This window comes from Topomyia yanbarensis, chromosome 2 (genome assembly GCF_030247195.1).
Source record: "Topomyia yanbarensis strain Yona2022 chromosome 2, ASM3024719v1, whole genome shotgun sequence".
Classification (NCBI taxonomy): Eukaryota; Metazoa; Arthropoda; class Insecta; order Diptera; family Culicidae; genus Topomyia; species Topomyia yanbarensis.
This window is the reverse complement of record NC_080671.1, coordinates 225,566,083-225,593,576: the sequence shown is the minus strand read 5'-3', so window position 1 is coordinate 225,593,576 and position 27,494 is coordinate 225,566,083. Positions and strand designations below refer to the sequence as shown.

Here is a 27,494-nt window from a genome sequence, read left to right as displayed (position 1 = left end):
TGAAGAGCGTCGACGGGAATTCACGTCCTTGATCCGATGTGATGTGAGTTGGTACACCATAGCGAGAAATCCAACCAGAAATTAATGCTTGTGCGATTGTAGGCGCCGTCATATCTGGAACCGGTATTGCTTCAGGCCATCGGGTAAATCGGTCGATGATGATAAGGCAATAGCGATTGCCGTTGCTTAAAGGAAATGGCCCAACAATGTCGATATTTATGTGACAAAATCTACTGTCGGGTGCAGTATATCTGCTGAGGGGCGACTGTGTGTGTCGGTTCACCTTTGCTCGTTGGCACTGGATGCATCTTCTAGCATAGCCAATGCTGTCTCTTTGTATATTCGGCCAAACAAATCTTTGGGCCATTAGTTTAGCTGTCGCTCTGGTTCCTGGGTGCGATAAATTGTGGGTTGCTTGCAGGAATTTCTCATGGAACTGTCTTGTGATTTTAGGTCTGATGCGACCACAAGAACAGTCGCAATACAACTGTCGCGAGCTACCTGGAACGATTAACTTCTGTAGATTCCAGAATCGTCAGTAGCTCCTCATCGGTTTCTTGATCGGCAGCGAGAGCATTGAAATCAACCGACGGGACAGCGTGAACGGCTTCGATGCGAGAGAGTAAATCGGCTGCGATGTTCTCTTTGCCAGATACATGTCGTATATCAGTGGTGATTTGTCCAATGTAGTCCAACTGGCGCACTTGTCGATTGTTTGCTTTATCGGGATTCTGGCTTCTACTACTTCGTCTTTCTAGCATGAACTTAAAATGTCGCACTGCCAAGTAGATCGCAGTCAGTTCTCGATCGTAGGTACTATACTTGAGCTGAGCTTTGTCAAACTTCTTGGAAAAAAATCCTAATGGTTGAACGTCATTATCGATCACTTGGTGTAAGACTGCTCCCGCTGCTACATTTGAAGCATCCACCCACAATGATAATTCAGCATCCAAACGCCAATATTGTCTCGTTCGTCTAAACCAATTGCGAACGATCGTTTCGCTTGTTTCCAGGAGTCATTTGAAGCAACGGTATTTGTGTCTCTATCGCATTCGGGATGAATCTTCTGTAAAAATTAATCATGGCGAGGAAGCTTTTGAGTTCCTTCACAGTCTAAGGTCGCTGGTAGTTACGAATGGCTTCAACACGTTCGGGTAATGGACGAATACATTTTGTTGAAACTGAGTGTCCAACGAAACACATTTCGGCTCGACCGAATTCGCATTTGGCAACATTGATAGCGAGATGATGATCTCGTAGCCTAGTGAACAGCTGCCGAAGGTGATCTCGATGTTCTTCTGGCGATGACGAGGCGATGAAAATATCGTCAATGTACGGGAAAACGAAGTCAAATCTTCTCAATACTTCGTGAATCAGTCGTTGAAAGGTTTAAGCAGCGTTGCGCAGGCCGAACGTCATATAAGCGAACTCGAATAATCCAAATGGAGTGGTTATCGCAGTCTTAGGAATATCGTCCGGGTGGATGGGTACTTGGTGGAACGCCTTCTGCAAGTCAACTTTAGAAAAAATAGTTTGGCCTTGCAGAATGATTGTAAAATCCTGTAGGTACGGCAGGGGATATCTATCCGGGACCGTTTGTGAGTTTAGAGCGCGGTAATCTCCGCAGGGGCACCATGAGCCGTCCCTTTTTTACCATATGCAGTGGACTAGCCCAACTGCTGGAGCACGAGCGACATATTCCCAGTTTCATCAGGTGTTCGAATTGAGTGCGTGCTGCTATAAGTTTCTCTGGTGCAAGCCGTCTCGGTCGGGCGTAAGTCGGCTGACCAGTTGTCTCGATGCGATGGACAACGGACGATTTGCTAATTGTACCTGGTGGTGCCAGCCGTGTGATGGAGGGGAATTCGGTCAGCAGTTCGGCGTAAGGTGATGTGATAGTAAAAGTTTTGATGGAGTGCTCGCTCATGCTTGTTAAAACTCCCATCGCTTCGAGCTTTGTTGTATTGTCAATTAGACGACGGCGCTTCAAATCGATGAGCAAATCGTGATGGCAGATAAAATCATATGCGATATTCTGTCGTTGGAATTCTGGTTTGCCGCGTCAGGCATCGGGTAAATCTACATGACGCAAAAAAATACAATATTGTCATGGCACAGGTGCCACCGAACAAACTAACGGAATTGCGATCTATAATAGATGCCACACCGGCTCACGATAGGTACGTGTACATCAAAAGGAAACTTATCGAGCATTTCGCCGATAGTCAGCAAAGACGTCTCCAGCGCGTACTGTCCGATATGCCACTTGGTGACATGAAGCCTAGCCAACTATTCAACGAGATGCTACGAGTGGCTGGAACTTCGTTGGGTGAAGCCGTGCTTCTTGATTTGTGGGCCTCAAGACTACCACCACACGCCCAAGCCGCAATGATTGCTTCGAAAGGAGATGCAGACGAAAAATCTACCATCGCTGATGCAATTGTCGATTCAATGGGTCTTCGCGGCTTAACAGCCACAACAGCAGGCATCGACACACTTACACCAAAAACGCCGTCGGCATCCACAAACTCACCGGAAGCAAAGAACTCTGCCAGTATCGAGATTCTGCATCAAGAAATTCCCCAGCTATCCAGAAAATTCGACCAAATGTTCTCGCGAAAAAAATCTGCGGGACCGATCACGTTTTCGCAGCAGATACACGTCGGATCAGCGCAATAGCCACGAATTGTCATACGAAGTATGCTGCGAAGCACATTTGGAAGGGAAACACGACAATGCCGAAAGCCGTGCTCTTTCAGTCAATCGTCCAGCAGCCAACAATGACGCTATCCGACTGAGACATCGGAGATCGGCGAACTTTCCGATACAGCTACAACCTTTCGTCTCAAAATTTCCGACACAACTACAAACATGCAATTTCTCGTCGATACTGGAGCCGACGTGTCTGTTATACCGAGAAGGTCCGATTCAACCCAACTGAAACCAACCGACATCAAACTATTTGCCGCAAATGGAACACCAATAAAAGTATATGGAGAAGCATTGCTGAAGGTAAACCTAGGCCTTCGGCGAGAATTTTTATGGTCATTTCTTATCGTATATGTGACATCAGGAATCATCGGTGCAGATTTTATCTGCCATCACGATTTGCTCATCGATTTGAAGCGCCGTCGTCTAATTGACAATACAACAAAGCTCGAAGCGATGGGAGTTTTAACAAGCATGAGCGAGCACTCCATCAAAACTTTTACTATTACATCACCTTACGCCGAACTGCTGACCGAATTCCCCTCCATCACACGGCTGACACCACCAGGTACAATTAGCAAATCGTCCGTTGTCCATCGCATCGAGACAACTGGTCAGCCGATTAACGCCCGACCGAGACGGCTTGCACCAGAGAAACTTACAGCAGCACGCGCTCAATTCGAACACCTGATGAAACTGGGAATATGTCGCTCGTCCTCCAGCAGTTGGGCTAGTCCACTGCATATGGTAAAAAAGGGACGGCTCATGGTGCCCCTGCGGAGATTACCGCGCTCTAAACTCACAAACGGTCCCGGATAGATATCCACTGCCGTACCTACAGGATTTTACAATCATTCTGCAAGGCCAAACTAGTTTTTCTAAAGTTGACTTGCAGAAGGCGTTCCACCAAGTACCCATCCACCCGGACGATATTCCTAAGACTGCGATAACCACTCCATTTGGATTATTCGAGTTCGCTTATATGACGTTCGGCCTGCGCAACGCTGCTCAAACCTTTCAACGACTGATTCACGAAGTATTGAGAGGATTTGACTTCGTTTTCCCGTACATTGACGATATTTTCATCGCCTCGTCATCGCCAGAAGAACATCGAGATCACCTTCGGCAGCTGTTCACTAGGCTACGAGATCATCATCTTGCTATCAATGTTGCCAAATGCGAATTCGGTCGAGCCGAAATGTGTTTCGTTGGACACTTAGTTTCACAAAAGGTATTCGTCCATTACCCGAACGTGTTGAAGCCATTCGTAACTACCAGCGACCTTCGACTGTGAAGGAACTCAAAAGCTTCCTCGCCATGATTGATTTTTACAGAAGGTTCATCCCGAATGCGATAGAGACACAAATACCGTTGCTTCAAATGACTCCTGGAAACAAGCGAAACGATCGTTCGCAATTGGTTTGGACGAACGAGACAATATTGGCGTTTGAGAAGAGCAAGCAAAACTCGCACAATCTGCATTGCTTGCGCACCCAGCAAAGGATGCTGAATTATCATTGTGGGTGGATGCTTCAAATGTAGCAGCGGGAGCAGTCTTACACCAAGTGATCGATAATGGCGTTCAACCATTAGGATTTTTTTTCCAAGAAGTTTGACAAAGCTCAGCTCAAGTATAGTACCTACGATCGAGAACTGACTGCGATATACTTGGCAGTGCGACATTTTAAGTTCATGCTAGAAAGACGAAGTAGTAGAAGCCAGAATCCCGATAAAGCAAACAATCGACAAGTGCGCCAGTTGGACTACATTGGACAAATCAACACTGATATACGACATGTATCTGGCAAAGAGAACATCGCAGCCGATTTACTCTCTCGCATCGAAGCCGTTCACGCTGTCCCGTCGGTTGATTTCAATGCTCTCGCTGCCGATCAAGAAACCGATGAGGAGCTACTGACGATTCTGGAATCTACAGAAGTTAATCGTTCCAGGTAGCTCTCGACAGTTGTATTGCGACTGTTCTTGTGGTCGCATCAGACCTTTTATCACAAGACAGTTCCATGAGAAATTCCTGCAAGCAACCCACAATTTATCGCACCCAGGAACCAGAGCGACAGCTCTGGTTCCTGGGTGCGATAAGTTGTGGGCCCAAAGATTTGTTTGGCCGAATATACAAAGAGACAGCATTGGCTATGCTAGAAGATGCATCCAGTGCCAACGAGCAAAGGTGAACCGACACACACAGTCGCCCCTCAGCAGATATACTGCACCCGACAGTAGATTTTGCCACATAAATATCGACATTGTTGGGCCATTTCCTTTAAGCAACGGCAATCGCTATTGCCTCACCATCATCGACCGATTTACCCGATGGCCTGAAGCAGTACCGGTTCCAGATATGACGGCGCCTACAATCGCACAAGCATTAATTTCTGGTTGGATTTCTCGCTATGGTGTACCAACTCACATCACATCGGATCAAGGACGTGAATTCCAGTCGACGCTCTTCACGGAATTGGTGCGTATGTTTGGTGTAAACCATATTCCAACAACACCATATCATCCACAGTCAAACGGCATCATCGAGCGGTGGCACAGGACATTGAAGGCAGCCATACTGTGTCACAACCCCGATCGCTGGACCGAGCACCTATAGGATGATACTTCTGGGATTGCGGACCATTTATAAAGAAGACATCAAATCATCACCGGCCGAAATGGTTTATGGTACGACCCTTCGCATTCCTTCGGAGTTTTTCGTAGAAAACACACACCACATTGTCGATTCGGAATTTGCGAACAATCTTCGTGAAGCCATGGGCGAGCTACGACCATCCGATACGGCCTGGCACGGAAATTGCAACGTGTTTGTTAATCCCGATTTGCAGACATGCAAACATGTGTTCATCCGTAACGACTCGATACGACCGTCACTATCACCACCGTATGATGGTCCATACGAAGTGCTAGACCGCACCGACAAACACTACACAATCAACATCAACGTGCGACGGACTGCGAACATTTCGATCGATAGATTGAAGCCTGCCTACACAGTGGAGGACCATCAACCACAACCTACCATCGATCATGGGGCTACAACTACAACCGTCACTCGTTCTGGGCGACGAGTTCAGATTCCGCTTCGTTATCGCTGATCTTCGCCCAGACTAAAAAGGGGGTACTGTAGCATCGACGTCATGATTATTCGTCACAACGACCGTGCGACATCAGCAACCATCATCGTCACACACTCTGTGCAACATCGATCGTATATTCGACAAAACCAAGCTACCAATTGTTCTCGTTTTGCGAAATCTTTTTTCCTATTCTCAAAAGATAGCGAATAGAATTCATAAAACAAAACCCGATGATTTGTTTGAAAATGGGTTTTTATAAACCAAATGAAATGAAAATAGATTTAGTCTTTATAGTTTATTACGAAACACGCTGTTTCCTTTATTCCGCACCGAAAGAACCATATATACAGGGTGTTTGGTTCATGGTTAAGAATCTCTCGGGGGGTGATAGACTTCCATATTTGGAGAAAAAAATTGTTCTACACATACCATCAAATCTCAACCGTTACAGAGTTATTGAACTTTTTGTGTAAAAAACTTATTTGTCTTAAAATACCTCTAACTTTAAAAGTATACTTTGTATTTTAAATGTTTCAGTTTCATTCGAAAGGTGAGAAAATTTTCTATTGAATGGTGTTCTCATATCTTTTCAGTAATTAGTTTTAATTACCTTTAGCTGTAAAGTAGTTAAAACTTAGTGTTTTTGAGGAGGTTTTTGCTAATTTTCTCGAAATAATGAAGTCTGATTATAGTAATATCCATTATCCAAAAGTTGGGTTTTAGGACGACTCATAATTTGTTCTTGAACGTCATATTTCTATCTCTTCTCATTTCTTTGTAATTTCATTACTATACTTTTCCTGTACCCGACTTGCAAGTATTTTAAAGACTCTAATCTAAAAAATATGCTTTATATCGTTATTTACAAGGTTTCATTGGAAAGCTGAGAAAATGTCCTATCAGTGTATGTACAAATATCTTTTAGTTAAGTGTACTAAATGATTTTTTTACTAACGAAATAACTCAAAATTTGTGTTTTTTGGAGAGTTTTTTAATTATTCTATTTATTAATCAACAAAATTTATCGTCACTATTGTTCATTTGATGCCCCTTAATGTTCTCTATAACTTTTTATTCGACACTTTGTCTATATCTCTTTTCATTTTGCTGCTATTTAATAGTTAACACAGCATGAGCTCACCACAAATGTAGTGGGTTCGAAATCGTTATTTTTGCATATGGAACGATGTGATAAAAACGATTTTGCGTCGAAACCAAAAGAGATAATTGAATGGAGTCAAAGAAAGAACTGTAGAACTTGCTGAGATGCATTATTTCCATGATAATAATGGTGATGTTTATTATTTACTATTTTAAGAAAATAACGAAAATGCTAATAATAGCACTAACTTTAAACTAATTTACTTTTGAAAGAATACTAAATTCACTTAACTGAAAGGTATTAATACATTTTTCACTGTAAAATTTTCCTGGCTTTCAAATAAAAAGAAAAAAAGTACAATAAGTGCCGTAATTTTTCAATTAAAGCTGGTACTAGTGAAAATGAGATAAAAATATCCAAGTTGAATAACCCAAAATCATGAAAATAAGAAAAGGTAAGTGTATCATGTCAATGAACAAATTAAGCAGCTCATCAAGACTAACAATCTGAATTATTAAAATGATGAGGTTAACTATTAGGATTTTCAATAAATGAACGAAAAATCGTTTGAAATTGTTTAATTTTCAATAAATTACTTTAAAAAGGCTACTTAAACTCATTAGCTGAAACAAGTGAGGGCATCACTCAATGCGAAATTTTCTCACCTTTCGAATGGAACTAAAACATTTAAAATACAAAGTATACTTTTAAAGTTAGAGGTATTTTAAGGCAAATAAGTTTTTTACACTAAAAGTTCAATAACTCTGTAACGGTTGAGATTTTATGATATGTGTAGAACAATTTTTTTCTCCAAATGTGGCAGTCTATCACCCCCCGAGAGATTCTTAACCATGAACCAAACACCCTGTATATATATATATATATATATATATAATATATATATATATATATATATATATATATATATATGTATATATATATATATATATATATATATATATATATATATATATATATATATATAAATATATATATATATATATATAATATATATATATATATATATATATATATATATATATATATATATATATATATATATATATATATATATATATATATATATATATATATATATATATATATATATATATATATATATATATATATATATATATTGTACATTTTCTTATTTTTATTCGAAAGCCAGGAAAACTTTGCAGAGAAAAATGTATTAATACCTTTCAGTTAAGTGAATTTAGTATTCTTTTAGAAGTTAATTAGTTTAAAGTTAATGTTATTATTTGCATTTTCGTTATTCTCTTAAAATAGTAAATAATAAACTTCACCATTGTTATCATGGAATTAATGCATCTCAGCAAGTTCTATAATTCTTTCTTTGACTCCATTCAATTATCTCTTTTAGTTTCGAAGCAAAATCATTTTTATCTTCTCGTTTCATATGCAAAAACAACGATTTCGAAACCACTGCATTTGTGATGAGGCCATCCTGTGTTGACTATTAAATTGCAGCAAAATGACAAGCGATAGGGCTAAAGTGTAAAATAACAAGTTGTAGATAATATTAAGGGGCACCAAATGAACAATAGTGACGATAAATTTAGTTGAATAATAATTAGAATAATTAGAAAAATCACCAAAAACGCAAATTTTGAGTTATTTTACTAGTAAAAAGTCATGTAGTACACTTAACTAAAAGATATCTGTACATGCATCGAAAGGAAATTTTCTCAGCTTTCCAATGAAGTCCTGGTAACAGCGATATAAAGCATATTTTTTAGATTAGAGTCTTTTAAGGACTTGTAAGTCAATTATAGGAAAAGTTTAAAAGTCAAAACACAAGGAAACGAGAAGAGATGGGAATATTGTGTTGAAGAACAAATTATGAATCGTTCTGAAACCCAACTTTTGGATAATAGATACTGATAGATAGATCATTATTTTGAGAAAATTAACAAAAACCTCATCAAAAACACAAACTTTTAACTACTTTACAAATAAAAGGTAATTAAAACTATTATCTGAAAGATATGCGGACATTATTCAATAGAAAATTTTCTCACCTTTCCAATGGCACTAAAAGATTTAAAATTCGAGGTATACTTTTTGAGTTAGAGGTGTTTTAAGACAAACAAGTTTTTACACAAAAAGTTCAATAACTCTGTAACGGTTGAGATTTGATGGTATATGTAGAACTATTTTTTGCTCCAAATTTGATAGTAGATCACCCCTCGAGAGATTCTTACTCATGAACCAAACACCCTATATATATATATATATATATATATATATATATATATATATATATATATATATATATATATATATATATATATATATATATATATATATATATATATATATATATATATATATATATATATATATATATATATATATATATATAATATATATATATATATATATATATATATATATAATATATATATATATATATATATATATATATATATATATATATATATATATATATATATATATATATATATATATATATATATATATATATATATATATATATATATATATATATATATATATATCAATGTATGTTTGTATGTATGTATGTCCGCTAACTACTTCTAAACTACAAGTCCGATCTTGATGAAATTTGGCATACGTATTCTTTCCCCAAAGAAGATGTTCCTGGTATGGTTTTTCGGGGAAGGGGTGCACTGAGCTTAGGGGGGGGGGGGGGGGGGGGCATGCAATGTGATTTTTAGCGATGAATTCAATTTTGACATAAGGAGATGGTCATGGGGTGGTTTTTGTGCACGATGGGTAGGGTGAGAAGTACCTAAGCCGAGGAAAGGAAAGGTTTACCAGCACATAAATGGAATGGTAAGAATTTATTTGATAGAGATCTATTACGCGAATGACAATATAATACTGATGAATTGCATGAATTTGTCGAAAATTAAATTGAAAATTTCACTTGAGATCGCTTCATCTGAAGTTAAATCAACATTGCTGGATGATGGATGAACAGCTCTGCCCTAAAAAACCACTAAATCTTGCGCTTGCGGAAAGCGTTACTTACAACATCAATCAAAATTCGGGTGTAAGCAAAATGTTGAAAGAATGCAACACTGTTTTATAGGACGAATTCACGGTGACCCATAAAAGGAACCAATCGAATATTTGGTGGCGTGGTCGGCGATCTTCGTCAAGTTTTACCCGTTAGTCGACACCTACCGATGAAATCAGTTCTTGCTTAAGGGGGTAGGATTATTGTTGAAAAAAATATCGTGCTCAAAAAAATGGCGATACCAAGAGTGTTAGTCTATTCAGTCAATAATGCAACATTTAAGCAATATTTTCCCAAATGTTCACCGCAAAATATTGAAAATTTAGTGTGTTATAGTGAATCTTCAGGAGACACCTCGAGTAAATGCGATATACAGCATAACTCAAAATCTACTTAACCACATTGTTTGATTTTGCACATTTTTCCTTCATATCATAACATCATTAAAGATCTTTGTTCACAAAAATAAGTTTTATGATTTTTTAAACGAAAATTGCATATTTAGCTGCAGAATTCAAATATCAAGAAAAAATTAAAGCTTCCATCAATACCTGGGGATATGTAAAAGAACTGGGCAAACCTTGAAAACGATTGGTCCAATATGATATATGATTTATGATGTAGACCACAAAGCAAAGCAACGAGATACCTCCAAAAATTCTCTGTCACTGGCTCAATTTTCAGTATTCTGCTATGATATTAGAAGAAATATTGTTCAATTGTGATTATATGGAAAGTGAATGAATATACTAACACTCTCTGTATCGATTTTTTTTAAATGTGCCATTTTTATGAATTAACTTTACCCACGTCCACTAACACTCCGTTATGTCTTCGTATCATTGGAAATATGTTTCGAAAACAGAACTTTTCACTATATGTGCATTCTTTTAATGAATGATTCTCATAGTCACCTTCGCAGGTCGATTCGCCAAAAAAAATTTAGATATATGGATTGGGAAAATGTTAATCGATGCAACAATAAATTGCACCACATTTCCACATGATTTTGTAAAATAATACAATCCGTTGAAGAATTAATCGATTGCGTATATTGACTTCCATTTCATACACTACTCCATCCAAAATAAAATCGATGGAAATTCTGTTACGCATATAAATCTATGGATTATCGTGTTGATTATTTAATTCAGTCGATCCACCATGCTTTCAGGAGTATTGGTTTTAAACGTCTCCGCCAAACGAAGGTTTTTATATTTAATCGAAAGAAAAAGTTCTTTCTACGAATTTTTGCGATTAAGGAAGTTGCTTAAGGTGTAAATTGACCTAAAAATATTCGAAAATTGACAATAACTTTGTTGTTTCGAGAGCTACAGATTCATCGTTGTTATAAAAAATGTGTATTTTATCGCTTTTAACAACTTTGTAGAAGACACTTTTAACAATAAAAAGTAATCGTAAAAAATTATATTCGAAAAACTGTTTTAAGGGGTCTATTCCAAGCAAACTTACATATCTCGCTACTGTTACTATATAGAGTTTTAGTATCAGTAAAGTTTTTTCACAATAATATTTTCTAGAACTTTAATGAAGAGAGCGAGCTTCTAGCTAAATTATTTGGGGAAATAAATTTTCTACCTCACTTTTAGGGGACTAATCACTCAATTCATTATATCAAAAGATGCATCTATTTATATCTTTGTAAGTTTTTTTTCTTCGAAAAAATCCATTCTCCAAAACCAATGGTTCAGGAGTTATTGAATATTTGTTATTTTTGGTATATTTAAAATATTTCGTTTAGTCCTGATGGGTGTAGCGAAGCGCACCGGGTTACAGCTAGTATATATATATATATATATATATATATATATATATATATATATATATATATATATATATATATATATATATATATATATATATATATATATATATATATACATATATGTACATATATATATATATATATATATATATATATATATATATATATATATATATATATATATTATATATATATATATATATATATATATATATATATATATATATATATATATATGTATATATATATATATATATATATATATATATATATATATATATATATATATATATATATATATATATATATATATATATATATATATATATATATATATAATATATATATATATAATATATATATATATTATATATATATATATATATATATATATATATTTATATATATATATATATATATATATATATATATATATGGGTCATCGGAAAGTCAATTGAGCTAATACCTACGTAAATCCATGAACCTAGTTATTTGCATGAATATATTTTAACATAAATACATCTTTTTTTTGTAAATCACTACCAACTATGGGAGTTAAGCTAATTTACCTGAAACAAAAGTCCAACTGCAAGCATTCCAATCAACCGTGGTAATGTTGTGAGTGATATTAGAAATCCTCCAAAGTTAGCAGCGACGGTTAGTACAACCACTTGAAACAATTGACCGCCTGGAGCAGCTGTATCACCAATTATTACATATGCTGTCACCCATAGCAATAGACCTGTAAAATAGATAGTAAATGTAGTAAACTTCAAACTTTTTATTCGAAGGTTCAGGAAATTTTGGCTGAGCGTCTATAATGCCGTACTACACATTACAGTCCCTCCTGCACAGGAAACCCATAGCAAATGGGACTATTATGCGGATCATGGCAGTATAAGAATATAAGAGTTGGTAGTGTTAGTTGGAAAAATGGGTTCAGCTTTTTAAATTGAATGGCAGCCAGATAGTTCTAAGTAATTCACGTGTTCTGCCATTTAAGAAATTTAAAAATAATTTTTAGATTTTTTGCTATTAGCAGTTAAAGTTGACCGTGGAGTATTAGCTGGCGTCCAAAAGGGGCTAACCCCACATTGAGTCTTATAAAAATTCAAGTTTTCTCGTTCGTTTTCCGAGGCTTTAAGAAAAAGTAGTCTATCGATTCGCAATCAGTAAATATAATGTTGAAGCTTTGACTCGATATAATACTATTTTTAGTTGGATTGCATTGTACGTTGACCTTTCGGCACAAACAGTCGATCCTGAAGGTAAGGACCACTCACACACTTGCTATATATGGCTATTTTCCATCTAATATATATTTCTTGCATAAATGTACATTATTGAGCGTATTTATCGAAAATTCCAGTGAAGGTGTCATGTCTCTACATTGAAAGTTGACCGAGCAATAAGGGAATAAGAGAAAAACGGTACATTGTGGTCGGAAAGTTAAAAACCGGTTTTAATCCACCTAGTGGTGCAATTATGCTTTTCTTCTTTATCTAAATTATGAATTAATGCCTGGATACGTTCAATATAACAATGTGGAAATGTATATTACATTCTTATCACACTTGATAAGACTGTCATAAACCTGATAAGCAACATGTCGACACTGACATACTTGAAACAAACAAAAATATACTATTTATATGGCTTAATCAGCGTGAGTTCAATGTTGTCTTCATGTTAGTTTCCTGGTGGAGAAGGGAAAGGATACAATTAGTGGGAGGGGGAGGATGCATCGGGAATCATCTAACTTATTTTAGTGTATGGGGTGGATGAAGGGAATGCAGGTGGGAGGTTGGTCTGAGGGGAGTGGTGAGAGAACGGGAAGGGTGGTGGAGAGGTAGGAGGTGGAGGAGTAGATGGAGGGTTTAACACCGAACTTCAGATTATACCAACCATTTGGGACTAGGTTAGTGAAAATTGGTCATCACTGAAGTGGCTTTCAATCTGAAATATGCCCGGAACCCGGAACTTCCGGAATTATCGATAGTGGACAATATATTCCAATAATCTTTGATTGGCCATCAGTAGTCCAGGCCTGCGAATCGAAGTAATTTGATGTTCAGTTCAATAGATTTTAAACCTATGAGGTATTACGATTGTACCGGTTCATATGAGAAATTACTATGTGACCGCAATAACCAACCTGTAACTCCGGAACCAAAAGTCAGAACTGAATGAAATTCAATAGCACTCATTGGGAGTATTATATATTTCATTTGAAATCAAGTTTGTAAAAATTGGTTAAGAGTTTGCTGGAAAATAGGTGTGATATTAGCTCGGGACCTTGACGAGTTCCAAGGGGCATCAAAGATCCGTCTTATGTGACCAATGCGGTCAAAACTACTTTGATTGGCCATCAGTGATCTAGACCCGCAAATCTACGTAATGTTGAACGTATTTGAATTTGTATTACATCATTCGGACATCATCGGGTTACCAGTTTATATTGGAATTTGCTGTGTGACCGCACTCTTCAGCCCGTAACTCCGGAACCAAAAGTCCGATCAACTAAAAATTCAACAGCGTCTTATGGGAGTATTATACCGTTCATTTGAAGTTTGTGCAAATCGGTTCAGCCATCTCTGAGAAAATTGAGTGACATTATTTGACACACACATCCATTCACACATACATACACACATACGTACACATACACAGACATTTTGCGATCTCGACGGACTGAATCGAATGTGATAAGACACTCAGCTCTCTGGGCCTCGGTTAAAAAATCGATTTTTGGAGTGATTGAATAGCCTTTCGTTATATGAGAAAGGAAAAAAGGTTCGAAATCGGCAAAGTCCCAAAAAGTCGATTTTTATGAAAAAAATCGAGATAATGTAATAAGATGTTTGGCATCAAAAATATGAATTCGATTTCTGAAATTTCATGGGGTCCCCCATGAAATTATTACCTTTTTTGCTTTCATCGGAGTATCGGATTGAATCACAATTTGCTATGTGATCGCACGCCACAACCCGTAACTCCGGAAGTCGGATCGGGATGAAATTTAATAGCCATTTACGGGGACGCAACAACTTTCATTTGAGACTAAGTTTGGTTGATTCGGTCTTGTCATCTCCGAGAAACCGATGTGACTGTTATTCTGAACTTGGATACTTCTGCCGCGGCTTCCGGAACCGATGATGGTGGCCAATGTGACCAAAGAGACTTTTTTTTTTTTTTTTACAATGGAGAAGACCTTTATGTCCTAGCCCAGTACACGTGCTAACGGTAGGGTCCAATCTACCACACGGGGTGCACTGGGGGCGTGTCGGACTCAAATGGTGACCAGCCATTAATACCGACTAAACTCCATTGGGCTCCGCCATCATTCCTCCCAGGAACTACCTCTCGGTATTACTTCTGGGGGGATGGCTGTACTGAATGTACTCATTCACTCTCACTCGCGCGATCATACATCCTGTATGAGGCTTACTTGGGTGCTCTCTCAATCACACTTTGATTCACTCTCAAACACTCCCACATGAGGCTGACTTTTGTGCTCACCTTTTACGTTCCATGCGAGGCTGACTTGTGTGCTCACCTTACTCATTCCTTGCTAGGCTTACTTTTGTGCTCGCCCTACCCATCCATGTGAGGCTGACTTGGGTGCTCACCCTATCACCTGATTCACTCTCAATCGTGCCACTCTATTGTACCTTTGTCACTCCCTCTGGCATCCCATGTGGGACATTTTTCTTAGGCCCCACTTCTGACATACCATGCGAGGCTGACTTTTGTGCTCACCTTTTTCATTCCTTGCTAGGCTGACTTTTGTGCTAGCCTCTACCAACCTGTGAGGCTGACTTTTATGCTCACCCTTAACATGCAGTGTGAGACTGACTTGGATGCTCACCCTTTCACTCCTCTGCCACGCCATGAGGCATCGATAGCTTAGTTCCAACATACTACGCTACGACCCTCCCGTCTTGGCATGAGGCAGTCCACTTATACGCCTATACACTCACTCTTCTGTCTTGCTTCGGGGTGGCTGGGTTTACCCCTTACGCGGTTGCCATTCGCTGCGCCAACCTACCTCGGCATGAACAGACCATTCACTCTCTTATTTTGCGCTTGGCCTTTTTCGCTCCAACTAACCAATCACTAGTTAGCCGTGCCCGCCGTCTGTTGCTCGGTTCGCCAGATTACCTGTAGCCTACTGGCAATCTGGATGGTAGCATCCGAGACTGCGTTCCACTTCTCCACCGTTTGACACATCCGCTGAATAAGGGTATCCGGGGTTGTGTCCCAGCCACAGACGTCAAGCATTGCTCTTCTTTCGACGTCGAACCGATGACATACGAACAGTATGTGTTCGGCAGTTTCATCTACACCTGGGCAGTCCGGGCAGACTGGGACCTCCGCGTGCCCGAACCTGTGGAGGTACTGACGGAAACAGCCATGGCCTGACAGGAATTGTGTCAGGTGGAAGTGAACTTCCCCATGGGGTCTTCCCACCCAGCTCGATATGCTAGGTATCAGCCGGTGGGTCCACCTACCTTTCGAGGAGTTGTCCCACTCACGCTGCCATCTGGCGACCGAGGTCACCCTGGTGCGCTCGCGGGCTCCCCTATTTCCACGTAGCTCAAAGCACTCCTCATCTTCCCGAATGACCAGCCCGACTGGCATCATGCTCGCTATCACGCAGGATGCATCGTGTGATACCGTGCGGTAGGCAGATATCACTCTGAGGCACATCACGCGGTAGGTGCTCTCCAGTTTCTGTAGGTAACTGGTTACCCTCAGTGCTCTTGACCATGACGGGCCGCCGTACCTGAGGATAGATACGGCAACGCCTGCCAGTAACCTACGTCTACTGGCGCACACCTTTGAGCTGTTGGACATCATTCTCGATAGTGCCGCAACAGCAGTCGACGCTCTCTTGCACGTATAGTCGACATGGCTGCCGAAGGTCAGCTTGTCGTCTATAATGACTCCGAGAGACTTCAGACTTCGCTGTGAAGTGATCGCGACTTCTCCCACATGGATAACTGCATGTTGTGCCGACTTGCGGTTGTTGACGATAACTACCTCCGTCTTATGATGAGCGAGCTCCAGGCCTCTCGCGCTCATCCATTCCTCCACCGTGCTAATCGCGTGTTCTGCGGTTAGTTCTACCTCAGGAATTGACTCCCCGTAGACCTCCAAGGTTACGTCGTCGGCAAAGCCGACGATCTTGACCCCAGGAGGGAACTTCAGTCTCAGAACCCCGTCATACATGAGGTTCCATAGCACCGGGCCTAGGATCGAGCCCTGCGGGACTCCGGCGGTAATCGGAACCCTTTTCTGACCGGCATCGGTCTCGTATAGCAGTACGCGGTTTTGGAAGTAACTTTCCAGGATCCGGTACAGACCCACCGGTAGGCTAAGCCGGTGTAACGAGAGCGCGATGGCATCCCAGCTTGCGCTGTTGAATGCGTTCTTCACGTCAAGTGTCACTAACGCACAGTATCGAATACCTCGCCTTTTTCGTTGGATCGCTATCTCGGCAGTATTTATCACTGAGTTGAGAGCGTCCACTGTGGACTTACCCTTCCGAAAGCCAAACTGGTTGCTTGACAGACCGTCCGTACCTTCCGCGTACGGGGTGAGCCTGTTGAGGATGATCCTCTCAAGCAGTTTGCCAGTCGTGTCTATCAGACAGATTGGTCTGTACGCCGATGGGTCGCCTGGCGGCTTCCCGGGCTTCGGCAACAGCACCAGTTTCTGCCTTTTCCATCTATCGGGGAAACGGCACTCGTCAAGGCATCTCTGCATAGCTAGCCTGAACATGTTCGGGTTCGCTATGTTCGCTGCCTTGAGAGCGTTGTTCGGAACTCCATCCGGCCCTGGAGCTTTGTTCATTGCTAGGGATTTAGCCACTGCGAGTAGTTCTTCGTTCGTCACTGGAGCCACCATTTCGACCGTGCCCGCACTGTCTCGTAGTGCAGGTGGCCAGGGGCTTGTGGCTCGAGACGGGAAGAGTACTTCGATAATCGTTGCCAACCGGTCCGGAGACCGTTCTGGGGGTGAGGAGCCCCCTTTGGTCTTGGCCATCACAATCCGGTAGGCGTCACCCCACGGATTCGCGTTGGCACTCTCACACAGGTTGTCGAAACACGCTCTCTTGCTGCTTTTAATAGCCTTGTTAAGGGCTAATTTCGCAGCTCGAAACACTTCACGGCGGTTCTCTCTTGCATCCTCGGTGCGAGCTCTTTGCATCCTACGTCTAGCTCTGAGACAGGCTGACCGTAGAGCTGCAATCTCGGCACTCCACCAGTATACCGGGCATTTGCCGTTTCTAGGCAGTGTTTTTCTCGGCATAGTGGCGTCGCACGCGCGTGATAGAACAGCTACCAGCGCATCCCCGCTTAGACTGTCGGTGTTGGCCTCCAGTCCCAGGGCCGCGGTGAAAGCTTCGCTGTCGAAGTGATTGGACTTCCACCCGCGTACCTGACAGGGATCTCCCGCCATCGGATGCTGCACACCATAGTTGATCTTAAAGCGGATTGCTAGATGATCGCTATGGGTGTAGCCTTCGTCTACCCTCCATTCCATGCCTGGAGCCAGACTCGGGCTGGCAAAGGTCAAATCAATCCACGCCTCCACTCCGTTTCTACGGAAAGTACTAGCGGAGCCATCATTAGCTAGCACAGTATCGAGTTTCGCAAACGCTTCCATTAGCGCTTGACCCCTGCTATTTGTACAGCGGCTGCCCCACTCCACTGCCCAAGCGTTGAAGTCTCCCGCTATTACTACCGGTTTCCGGCCAACGAGGTCCGACGAGAGCCTGTCGATCATCTGGTAGAACTGTTCTATTGGCCACCTTGGTGGGGCGTAGCAGCTGCAATAGAACACACCATTGATCTTGGCAATCGCCACACCCTCGGCGGAGGGGTGTATTACCTCTTGAACCGGGAACCTTCCCGTTGTACAGATTGCCACCATTCCAGACCCGTCCGACACCCAATTGCCGTTGCCGGCAGGGATGCTGTACGGGTCTGATAAGAGGGCGACATCTGTCCTCGACTCCGAGACCGACTGCCACAGCAGCTGTTGGGCTGCTGCACAATGGTTAAGATTTAGCTGTGTGACTCTCACGGCTTCTTCTTATTTAACTCGCCGAAGGGACACGAAGGTCCGCCCATAGCATGTTTATGGGCTTGCTTCTTAGAAGTGCAGATAAGGCACTTATATGCCTTAGTGCACCCCCGCTCTTTATGCCCCTCCTCGCCGCATCGACGACATAGCTTACTCCTGTCTAAGCCTTTGCATTCATAAGCTTTATGGCCGGATTCTAGGCACCGATAGCACCTGTCCACTGAAGGCGGCTGGGGTATACTAATAGGGCATACCGACCAGCCGATCTTCAGCTTCCCTTTCTCGGTTACCTTTTTGGCATCCGCATTCAGTAGCCTGAGGTAGGCTATTTGGGTGCCAGAGGGTCCGTCCCTCAATCGCACAGAGGCCCGCTCGATTGTGACGCCGCATTGCTCCTTGACGGCTGCGACGACGTCTTCTGCGGTCGTGAACTCGTCCAAGTGCTTGCACTGGAGAGTTGTTTCCGCACCTAGCGACCTGATTTGGGCGCCCTCGCCAAGGACCTCTTGAGCCAAGGCCTTATATATTGCACTTGATTGTGCGCCTCGCTTCAGCACCAGGAGCATCTCTCCCGTGTTGGTGCGTCTTACGCTACGCACATCCTGCCCAAGGGCCGAGAGGCTTTCGGCCGCCTTCATCGATTTAAGGACATCGGCGTATTTGTCCTTGTCGGTTTTTAACCACAAGGCTTCGCCTCTGTCCTTGGCCTTCCTCGCAGGCCGCGGTACCTCCGGTTTCGGTGCCGGCTTTTTCTTGGTAACCAGCGTCCAGGGGTTTGAGCCCCCCTGCCCCGGTCGTGCCGGGTTGCTGGTACCATCGCTCTCCACAGCGAGGTCACTCTCGCCCTCGCTTACCTCACCCAAGCGGCGTTTGACCTTGACGGTTGCACGCCGAGTGGTGTCGGTTTTGGCACCCTCTCCTGGCGACTTCCTAGGGCGCTTCGCATTCGATGCCGTCTTGCGATTGCCCTTTCCCTTTCCCTTCGAGGGGAACTCGGTCGCCGCTCCGATCGACGTGGCTGCTCCGTAGAAGGTAAAGGCCACTGTCTGTGAACCTCTATTAACCTTCTCTCTTTCCTCCCTATTGGAGGCCACTGTCTGGGTTTCTCTGTCGGGCCTCTCCCGACATTCCACCCTCTCAACATATGCCTGCTGTTCCTGTCTTGCGACACGAACAGCTTTCCGGAGCTCCAGAAGGCTCAACTTCAACTCCTTGGCTATGTTCTGCTTTGCGCTAGCGAAGTCGATTATAGCATCGAGTTGCTTCGCTACTTTGCGCATCGCAGCTATTGGCCCCTCCGATGCATTGGTAGGGGTATTGCCTACCGCCGCTGGGGGGTCACTGGTGCTTTCGAGTGCAGCACTCATCGTTCCACTACTCTCCCCACGGGGGGGGGGGGGAGACCTCGCCAAACCACCTCTTGCGAAGGGGTTTGGCACCTCCGTCTGTTTATTTTTATTTTTATTTGCCTCCATGTATAGTCCCACGAGTAGCGCGAGAAATATATGTCCGCCACGCCAGAGCTCCGCATTAGCGTGGTAAGGGACGCTTACTGTGGGGGTTGCCCAGGTACCCCACAGGCTCCGTTAACGATCGAGCATCTTTTTCACCCCCTCGATCACTCATCCCTCGGCACGGGTCGCTTCACGCCTTGGAATTGGGGTTATGCCCTACCTTGCTTTACGTGGTGATCTCGGCCCGGATCATCACAACCATCCTCCTTTACCAGGGCTTTGGACCTGTAGCTCTGGATCTCAATAGTTCCATGTACGTATGTTATTACAGACATGCTACTATTGGGATCCGTCATTCGCTAGCGGAGTTACCAAAGAGACTTTGAATGGCTGTTAGTGACTTAGTACTACAAATCGAAGCAGTTGTGGTCACATTTTGGAAAAATTTTCACCATTATTTACGGGGACGCAACAACTTTCATTTGAGACTAAGTTTGGTTGATTCGGTCTAGCCATCTCCGAGAAACCGATGTGACTGTTATTCTGAACTTGGATACTTCTGCCGCGGCTTCCGGAACCGATGGTGGTGGCCAATGTGACCAAAGAGACTTTGAATGGCTGTTAGTGACTTAGTACTACAAATCGAAGCAGTTGTGGTCACATTTTGGAAAAAATTTCACCCATTATACATTCATTGCAGAATTTATTAAAATCGATATTTTCTGCGTGATCGTACTCATCACCCTGTAATTCCGGAACCGGAAGTCGGATCCGTTAGAAATTCAATAGCAGCTTATGGAAACGTTGCACCTTCCATTTGGGACTAAGTTTGTGAAAATCGGTTCTGCCATCGCTGAGAAAAGTGAGTGAGATTGTGTTCGCGTACGCAGACACATGCGCACATACACACACATACATACACACAGACATTTGAAAAGGCTGCGAGGACAACTAGCGCATTGGCAAGGATCATGCCGAATCAGGGATGGGCAAGAGGCAGCACGAGACGTCTCCTGGTGAATGTCTCATCCTCAATCCTGAGATATGGCGTACCGGCCTGGGCTGCTGCGCTGAATTCAAAGCGGAACCGGACGAAGTTGACAAGCACTTTTCGCCTAATGGCTGTTCGTGTCGCAAGTGCGTACAGAACGATATCGTCGGAGGCGGTATGCGTAATTGCCGGGATGATTCCCACCTGCATCACTCTGGCTGAGGACGTGGAATGCTACCAGCGGAGAAATGAACGTAATGCAAGGAGACTGGTTCGAGCGGACTTGTTGGCCAAGTGGCAGCAAGAGTGGTATTACTCGGAGAAAGGAAGGTGGACCCACCGACTCATCCCAAATGTGTCTACTTGGGTACATAGGAAGCATGGAGAGGTGAACTTCTATCTGACGCAGTTTTTGTCCGGGCATGGATGCTACCGGAAATACCTACATCGGTTTGGACACGCTTCATCACCCCTTTGCCCGGAGTGTGTGAACGTGCAAGAGACACCAGAACACGTGGTTTTCGAATGCCCCAGATTCGAAGAAGTCCGAAGGGGTATGCCTGATATAACAGTGGATAATATCGTCGAAGAGATGTACCGCGACGAGCATATCTGGGACGCTGTCAACAGAGTTGTTACGAGTATACTCTCCGAGCTGCAAAGGAAGTGGCGAAGGGACCAACAAAGTAACGACATTGGTTAGAACGCCGCAGTGGAACCACAAATCGGGTTTCGGGAGAAATTCCGCCGCCGGGAAACTCACCGACGGTGTAGACTGGGTCCACCGCCGGGGACCAGTTGAGTAGTACGCGATGTAGCACCGGGCTCAGGTCGTCGGGGCGCCAGCGAACCGGACGTTAGGCTCCAACCTCCAGGAATCACCGTACCGACCTCGACACTCTACCGGGTAGCTCGTGAGTAGGCTAGATCCACCGTCGGGGATTAGACCGAGTAGACCGCGTCGAATAGCCAGAAGTGGGTCGTTGGGGCGCCAGTGAACCGGAAGCTACGCACTACCCGGAATCGCTGGATGGACCTCAGCATCTGCTGGTTGGCCGTTGAGTAGGCTAGGTCCACCGCCGGGGACTAGACCGAGTAGACGAGGCGGGGAGCTTAATGGCTCACAGAAACGTACATCGGTATCGGGAGCGGTCTGCCACCGGGGAATTTACGATGGGGCTGATTCGGCGCCGTGGACTACCCGACAGAATTTTGAGGAGGAGGAGCTAATTGGCTCACGAAACAAATACCGGTAACGAAAGAAATTCCGTTGTCGGGGAACTCTCAATCGGAGTAGGATAAGCGGTAAAGCTGGAAGATTTTAGGAGAGCTAAATGGCTCAAGAAAGCGGGTATCGGTGTCGGGGGAAATTCCTCCGTCGGGGAACCATAGGTTGGAGTAGGATGAGTTCACCGTTGAGCATTATCCAAGCGGATCGTGATAAGGCCGGGAGCTGAATGACTCACGGAAATCTTGAGCTGAATGGCTCAGGGAATCAGTACCTAAACGGCTCACCACAGGGACGAGAAATAAACGGCGACGTAATGGATGGAGACAAGAAGCAGGAGAGGAACCCAGAGTTAAATCAAAGCTCATAGGTCGTCCCACTCCATGAACCAAGCGAGGCTCCGAGATAGAAAAGCTGAAAGAGGTGCGACGAAAGCGCAACGAACTTCCCCACGAAGTAATACGATGACGTAGTTCCGTGAGGAAGAAGGGCATAAAAAGTAAGGAATGTTTTTAGTGGTTAGGCACGAACGTGAGTCGTGAGTCCCACACAATGCCAATACTTGAAGCTTTTTTAACCATACTATAAAAAAACAGACATTTGCCGAACTCGACGAGCTGAATCGAATGGTATGTGCCACTCGGCCCTCCGGGCGTCCGTAAAATGGCGGTTTTCAGGGCAATTGCAATACCTTTCTATTGAGCAGATTTGCTTTATATCATGACTGTCATTTTTTCTTCAAATTGTACCTAAAGCTTCGGTCACAAATCCAAATGATCGTCTTTTCCAGCTGAGAGAACTTATGCGACCGAATCTGAACGTTGTGAGTACCAGCAACAGCGACGAAAGAAAAGTGAGAAGAAAAATATTACGGCTCGCGTACAGCAGACTGTCTTACCTGTTAGAGTGCAATGTGGTATAAATTGGGATGTAAGATCACACAGTTTGCTAACGATGGATAGCAAAAATATGTAAACAATCCAGAAGGACAACGGGTCGACGTAATAGCGTTCACATGATTTAATGGGGCGGAATGAACGGTATGCCGAAAGCAAGTCGATTTATTCTGATATCACTAACACCAATCATGTAAGATTCACCTTACGAATACCATACTGCCATCTTAGTCACACCTGTATATACTACGTTGGGTCGAGTGAGCAAACGAAACAGACATTCCTCTTTCCGTTTTACCAATTACTCCCATTTCATCTGTTCAAATCTTTCTTGTGGTAAAGATGTTTCGATTTTGTTTACACGATTTTATGATTTAAAAATGGAGCAGGATGAAAAAGTTAAAAAGTGTTCATACGCGTCGATTACCCATAAATGTGTTACAATAACAGAGGAAGGTACCATGCAATTTGCTTTCATCTCTATGCTCCGTGTAAACAAAATAAAGTCTACTGACCCGCTGACCTATCTTTTTATTCATATTTCATATAATCAAGAGTGTGTCCTATGTAGGAAATTTCATAAAATAAATTACGAATACGCGTTTTTGGGCAGTATATATTGTACTGGGGAATAACATATCGTGATCTTTTTCACATGCCTTGGTTGGATGCGCAATGTTTGTCCAACTTTTGACTATGGGGAAGAAACTGCAGGCTGCAACATTTTCGTAGTAAGGTGTCATTTTGAAAATAAGCAGACCGTAGCAGATTATTTCAAAAATATTTGTATAATGATAGAGTGGACTTTTAATCTTCCCATCACGATTGTTTTCAATGAGGGATACCTGTATCTAAGCTTTAAGAAGTTTCAATCGTTTCGTTATGAATGCACACTGTTTAATTTCAATTCATAATTAACCAGCGGCCTCATTTGTATTTTTGTTTTCTTCAAATTGTTTCCGGTAAGCAACGAAACAAATTTCGGAATAGCATTTGAATTCATGGACTGTATCAAGCAGATGTTTTATTTCGTATAGCTTCCCCTGCGGAAATAAAAAAATGACAAAAATAATAAAAAGTGACTGTCACTGACAGGTTTCTTTCAGTCACATTGAGTCGAGACCAAGTGAGCGAAAGAGCAAGAAGACAGAATATATCTCGCAGCGGTACTCACGTTGTGCGAAATTCAGTGTGTGTTGCTATTTCAGTGTGAGAACTTAAGCTGACATAGAGTCGACTCTGAGTGCTTGCGACAGTGCATGAAAGTTTTCTGTTTTCGGTTACCGAATGCAGCACTACTTATTAATTCTTTTCTTCCGCAGAGTTACAGCGCCACTCCTCGACACACCACCAATACTCCACCTTCCACACAGACTGGTAATTTCTGCATGGCAGTTGGAAAGTTGGCTGTGAGTCGAGCCTTAGTGCTCCTCCCCTACGAAGACAATCTGGGCGGCAAACTTCAGATTGTCTAGTTCACCGAGCCCTAGGACTCCCTTATGCCATTCAGCACCACAACTCGGCTCACATGTGCCAGTTAGCACCGCAACTCCCTTCTCGTATCATTCAGCGCCATTTACTCGTTGAGCTCCCGACTTGTTCGCGAACTACTCGGTCTAGTCCCCAACGGTGGACTTAGCCTACTCCGACGGAGAGTTCCCCGGCGAGAGAAGTTCTCCCGAACCCGAGCCAGCCAGCCAGGTGTCGAGGTCAGTTCGGCGATTCCGGTGGAGCAGGGCGTCCGGTTCAACTCCGCTAGCGTGTAACGAATCTTAATAGTAGCATGTCCGTAATAACCTACGTACCTATGAAACAGAGCTAGAGGTCAAAAGCCCTGGTAAAGGAGGATGGTTGTGATAATCTGGGCCGCGGTCATCACTTAAAGCAACAAGGGTCATAACCCCAAGTCCAAGGCGTGAAGCGACCCGTGCCGAGGGATGAGTGATTGAGGGGGTGAAAAAGATGCTCGATCGTTAATGGAACCTGTGGAGTACCTAGGTAACCCCCACAGTAAGCGTCCCTTACCACGTTACTGCGGAGCTCTGGCGTGGCGGACCTTTTTTATTATTATTATTTCTTTCTTTGCGTAACAAAAAAAAGAATAAGAATGCAATCGAATGTAAGTTTTTAAAATAACAGATTTGCAATATAACTAATTAATTAAATTAAATTAAATTGAATTATAGTGCTCAATACATTTTCTCTTAAAGCTAGCTAAAGATTATTCAAAAGCTATAAAATTTGGCAAATTATTCCAGTACGACACACCTCTATCAAAAAAGGAACTTCCATATTTAGAAGTACGATGACGGGGAATTGTGAATTTTCTTGTTCTTGAGCTTCTGAGAGGCTGCAATTTGCCAATGAGATAGCCCGGTTCTTTTACGGTCGTAAGCTTAAAAATAAACTGACAGCATCTCGTTTCTGCGAACTTTTTAAACGGACAACCGATCAACCGACGATGTAAGTGGGAGATGCGAGAATATCTGTTAAGGTTGAAGACAAATCGGACGCAAGCGTTTAAGGTAACTCGCAGTCTCAATAGGGAATGCGCAGAAGCTTCTGTTAACAGAAAGTCGCAGGATATGAAATGGGGTAGAATCAAGCTTCTAAACAATTTAATCTTCATGCTTAAATTAAGAAATGAGGCAGTGGTACGCATTGTTCGGAGACAGGCATAAATTTTTCCACACTGTCCCAATATGTGCTTGTCCAAATCTAAATTGGACTGGATTGTAATACTCAAGCTGACAGCATTATCAACGAATACAACGAATTCTCAGTTATGGTGGGTGTTAATAAACAGTGCATAAGTTTTATTAACATTTATGGCAAACTTATTTTTTGATGACCATTGCGAAATTTTTCTGATATCACTATTAATCAAATTTGAAACTTCACCAACAGAATGGTCTGCACAATCGAAATATAGTTGGACATCATCGGCAAAAAGGTGAATACGACAGAGCTTGACTATGTTGGGGAGATAATTAATATAGAGTGAAAATAGTATGGGACCTAGTATGGATCTTTGACGGACCCCGGATTTTATGGGAAGGAAAGTTGAAAATGATCCATTGGAAAAAGCTGTTTGTATTCGTCCGCTCAAATAGGATTCAATGAAGTTTGTTGCATAAACGGAAAAACTGAAAAGCGTGAGTTTGGAGCACATTATTCTATGAGATATTGTATCGAATGCTTTGGAATAATCTAAAAGTATTAAAAGTACTGGTCGGCCGTTATCCATAACGATGCCTGTGTCGTCGAGAATTTCAAGCATTGCAGTTTTCGTACTGTTTGGGGCGGTATCCTGATTGAAATGAAGATAAGAGTTTATTGAGTTGAACATAATTACAAATTTGTGCCTTCAGAATTCTTTCGAAAACTTTCGACAAATAGGGCTAATAGGTCGAAGGTTTTCAATGCTGTTAAGGTCATACGTCTCCCAATCTTTGAACGGAACGGATCGTTATATTTCACAGTGGTGTTCGGTGTGTAAATTTCAGTGATTCAAGGTCATCCTTTGTTCGTTCGTTAGCTGCCATTCTGCTGGTGCCGGCAGTAAATCCAGTACATTGTTTTCGCTGGTGCGGAACAATCGACGTTGTTTGAAGATAAGTTTTGCTTTATTTTTTTCCTCGTTTGCTTTCTTTCCTTATCCCTACTTTTACTCTACCTTGTAATCAAATAATAAGACACATTCCCGTTTATATAACGCTCTGCCCTCGTGCTTAAATGGCCGAGGGCGAAATACCATCTGATGTAATCATGGAAGTCCCTGATCCCCCTAATACTCGCATTGCTCCCCGTATAAAGCAATACCCAGAAGGTTCCTCTGGGCCATGGGTGGTATATTTTCGGACCGGAGTGAAACCGGTTAATATATTAAAACTTTCTCGAGATCTGACTCGGCCGTAACTCAGATAACACGTGTTCGGGCAAACAAGATACGTGTTCTAGTGAGTGATCTCGGCCAGGCAAACGCGATTGCTTGCTGTGAGCGCTTTACGCGGGAATTTAAAGCGTACGTGCCTTGTGTGGCCTGTGAAATCGATGGGGTAGTGTCCGAACCGGGCCTGAAATGCGAAGAACTGTTGGAGCACG

The 27,494-nt window shown here is 42.5% G+C and overlaps 1 protein-coding gene across 1 annotated transcript in view; it reads right to left on the bottom strand.

Annotated features, from left to right (window-relative positions):
• The window catches only part of LOC131682930 (sodium/hydrogen exchanger 9B2), a 588,370-nt gene that overhangs the window by 351,443 nt on the left and 209,433 nt on the right, over positions 1-27,494 (bottom strand). The window contains exon 5 of the mRNA XM_058964739.1: positions 12,299-12,471. Within this exon, the coding sequence (XP_058820722.1) occupies positions 12,299-12,471 (173 nt within the window). The remainder of the gene's footprint in view (positions 1-12,298; positions 12,472-27,494) is intronic.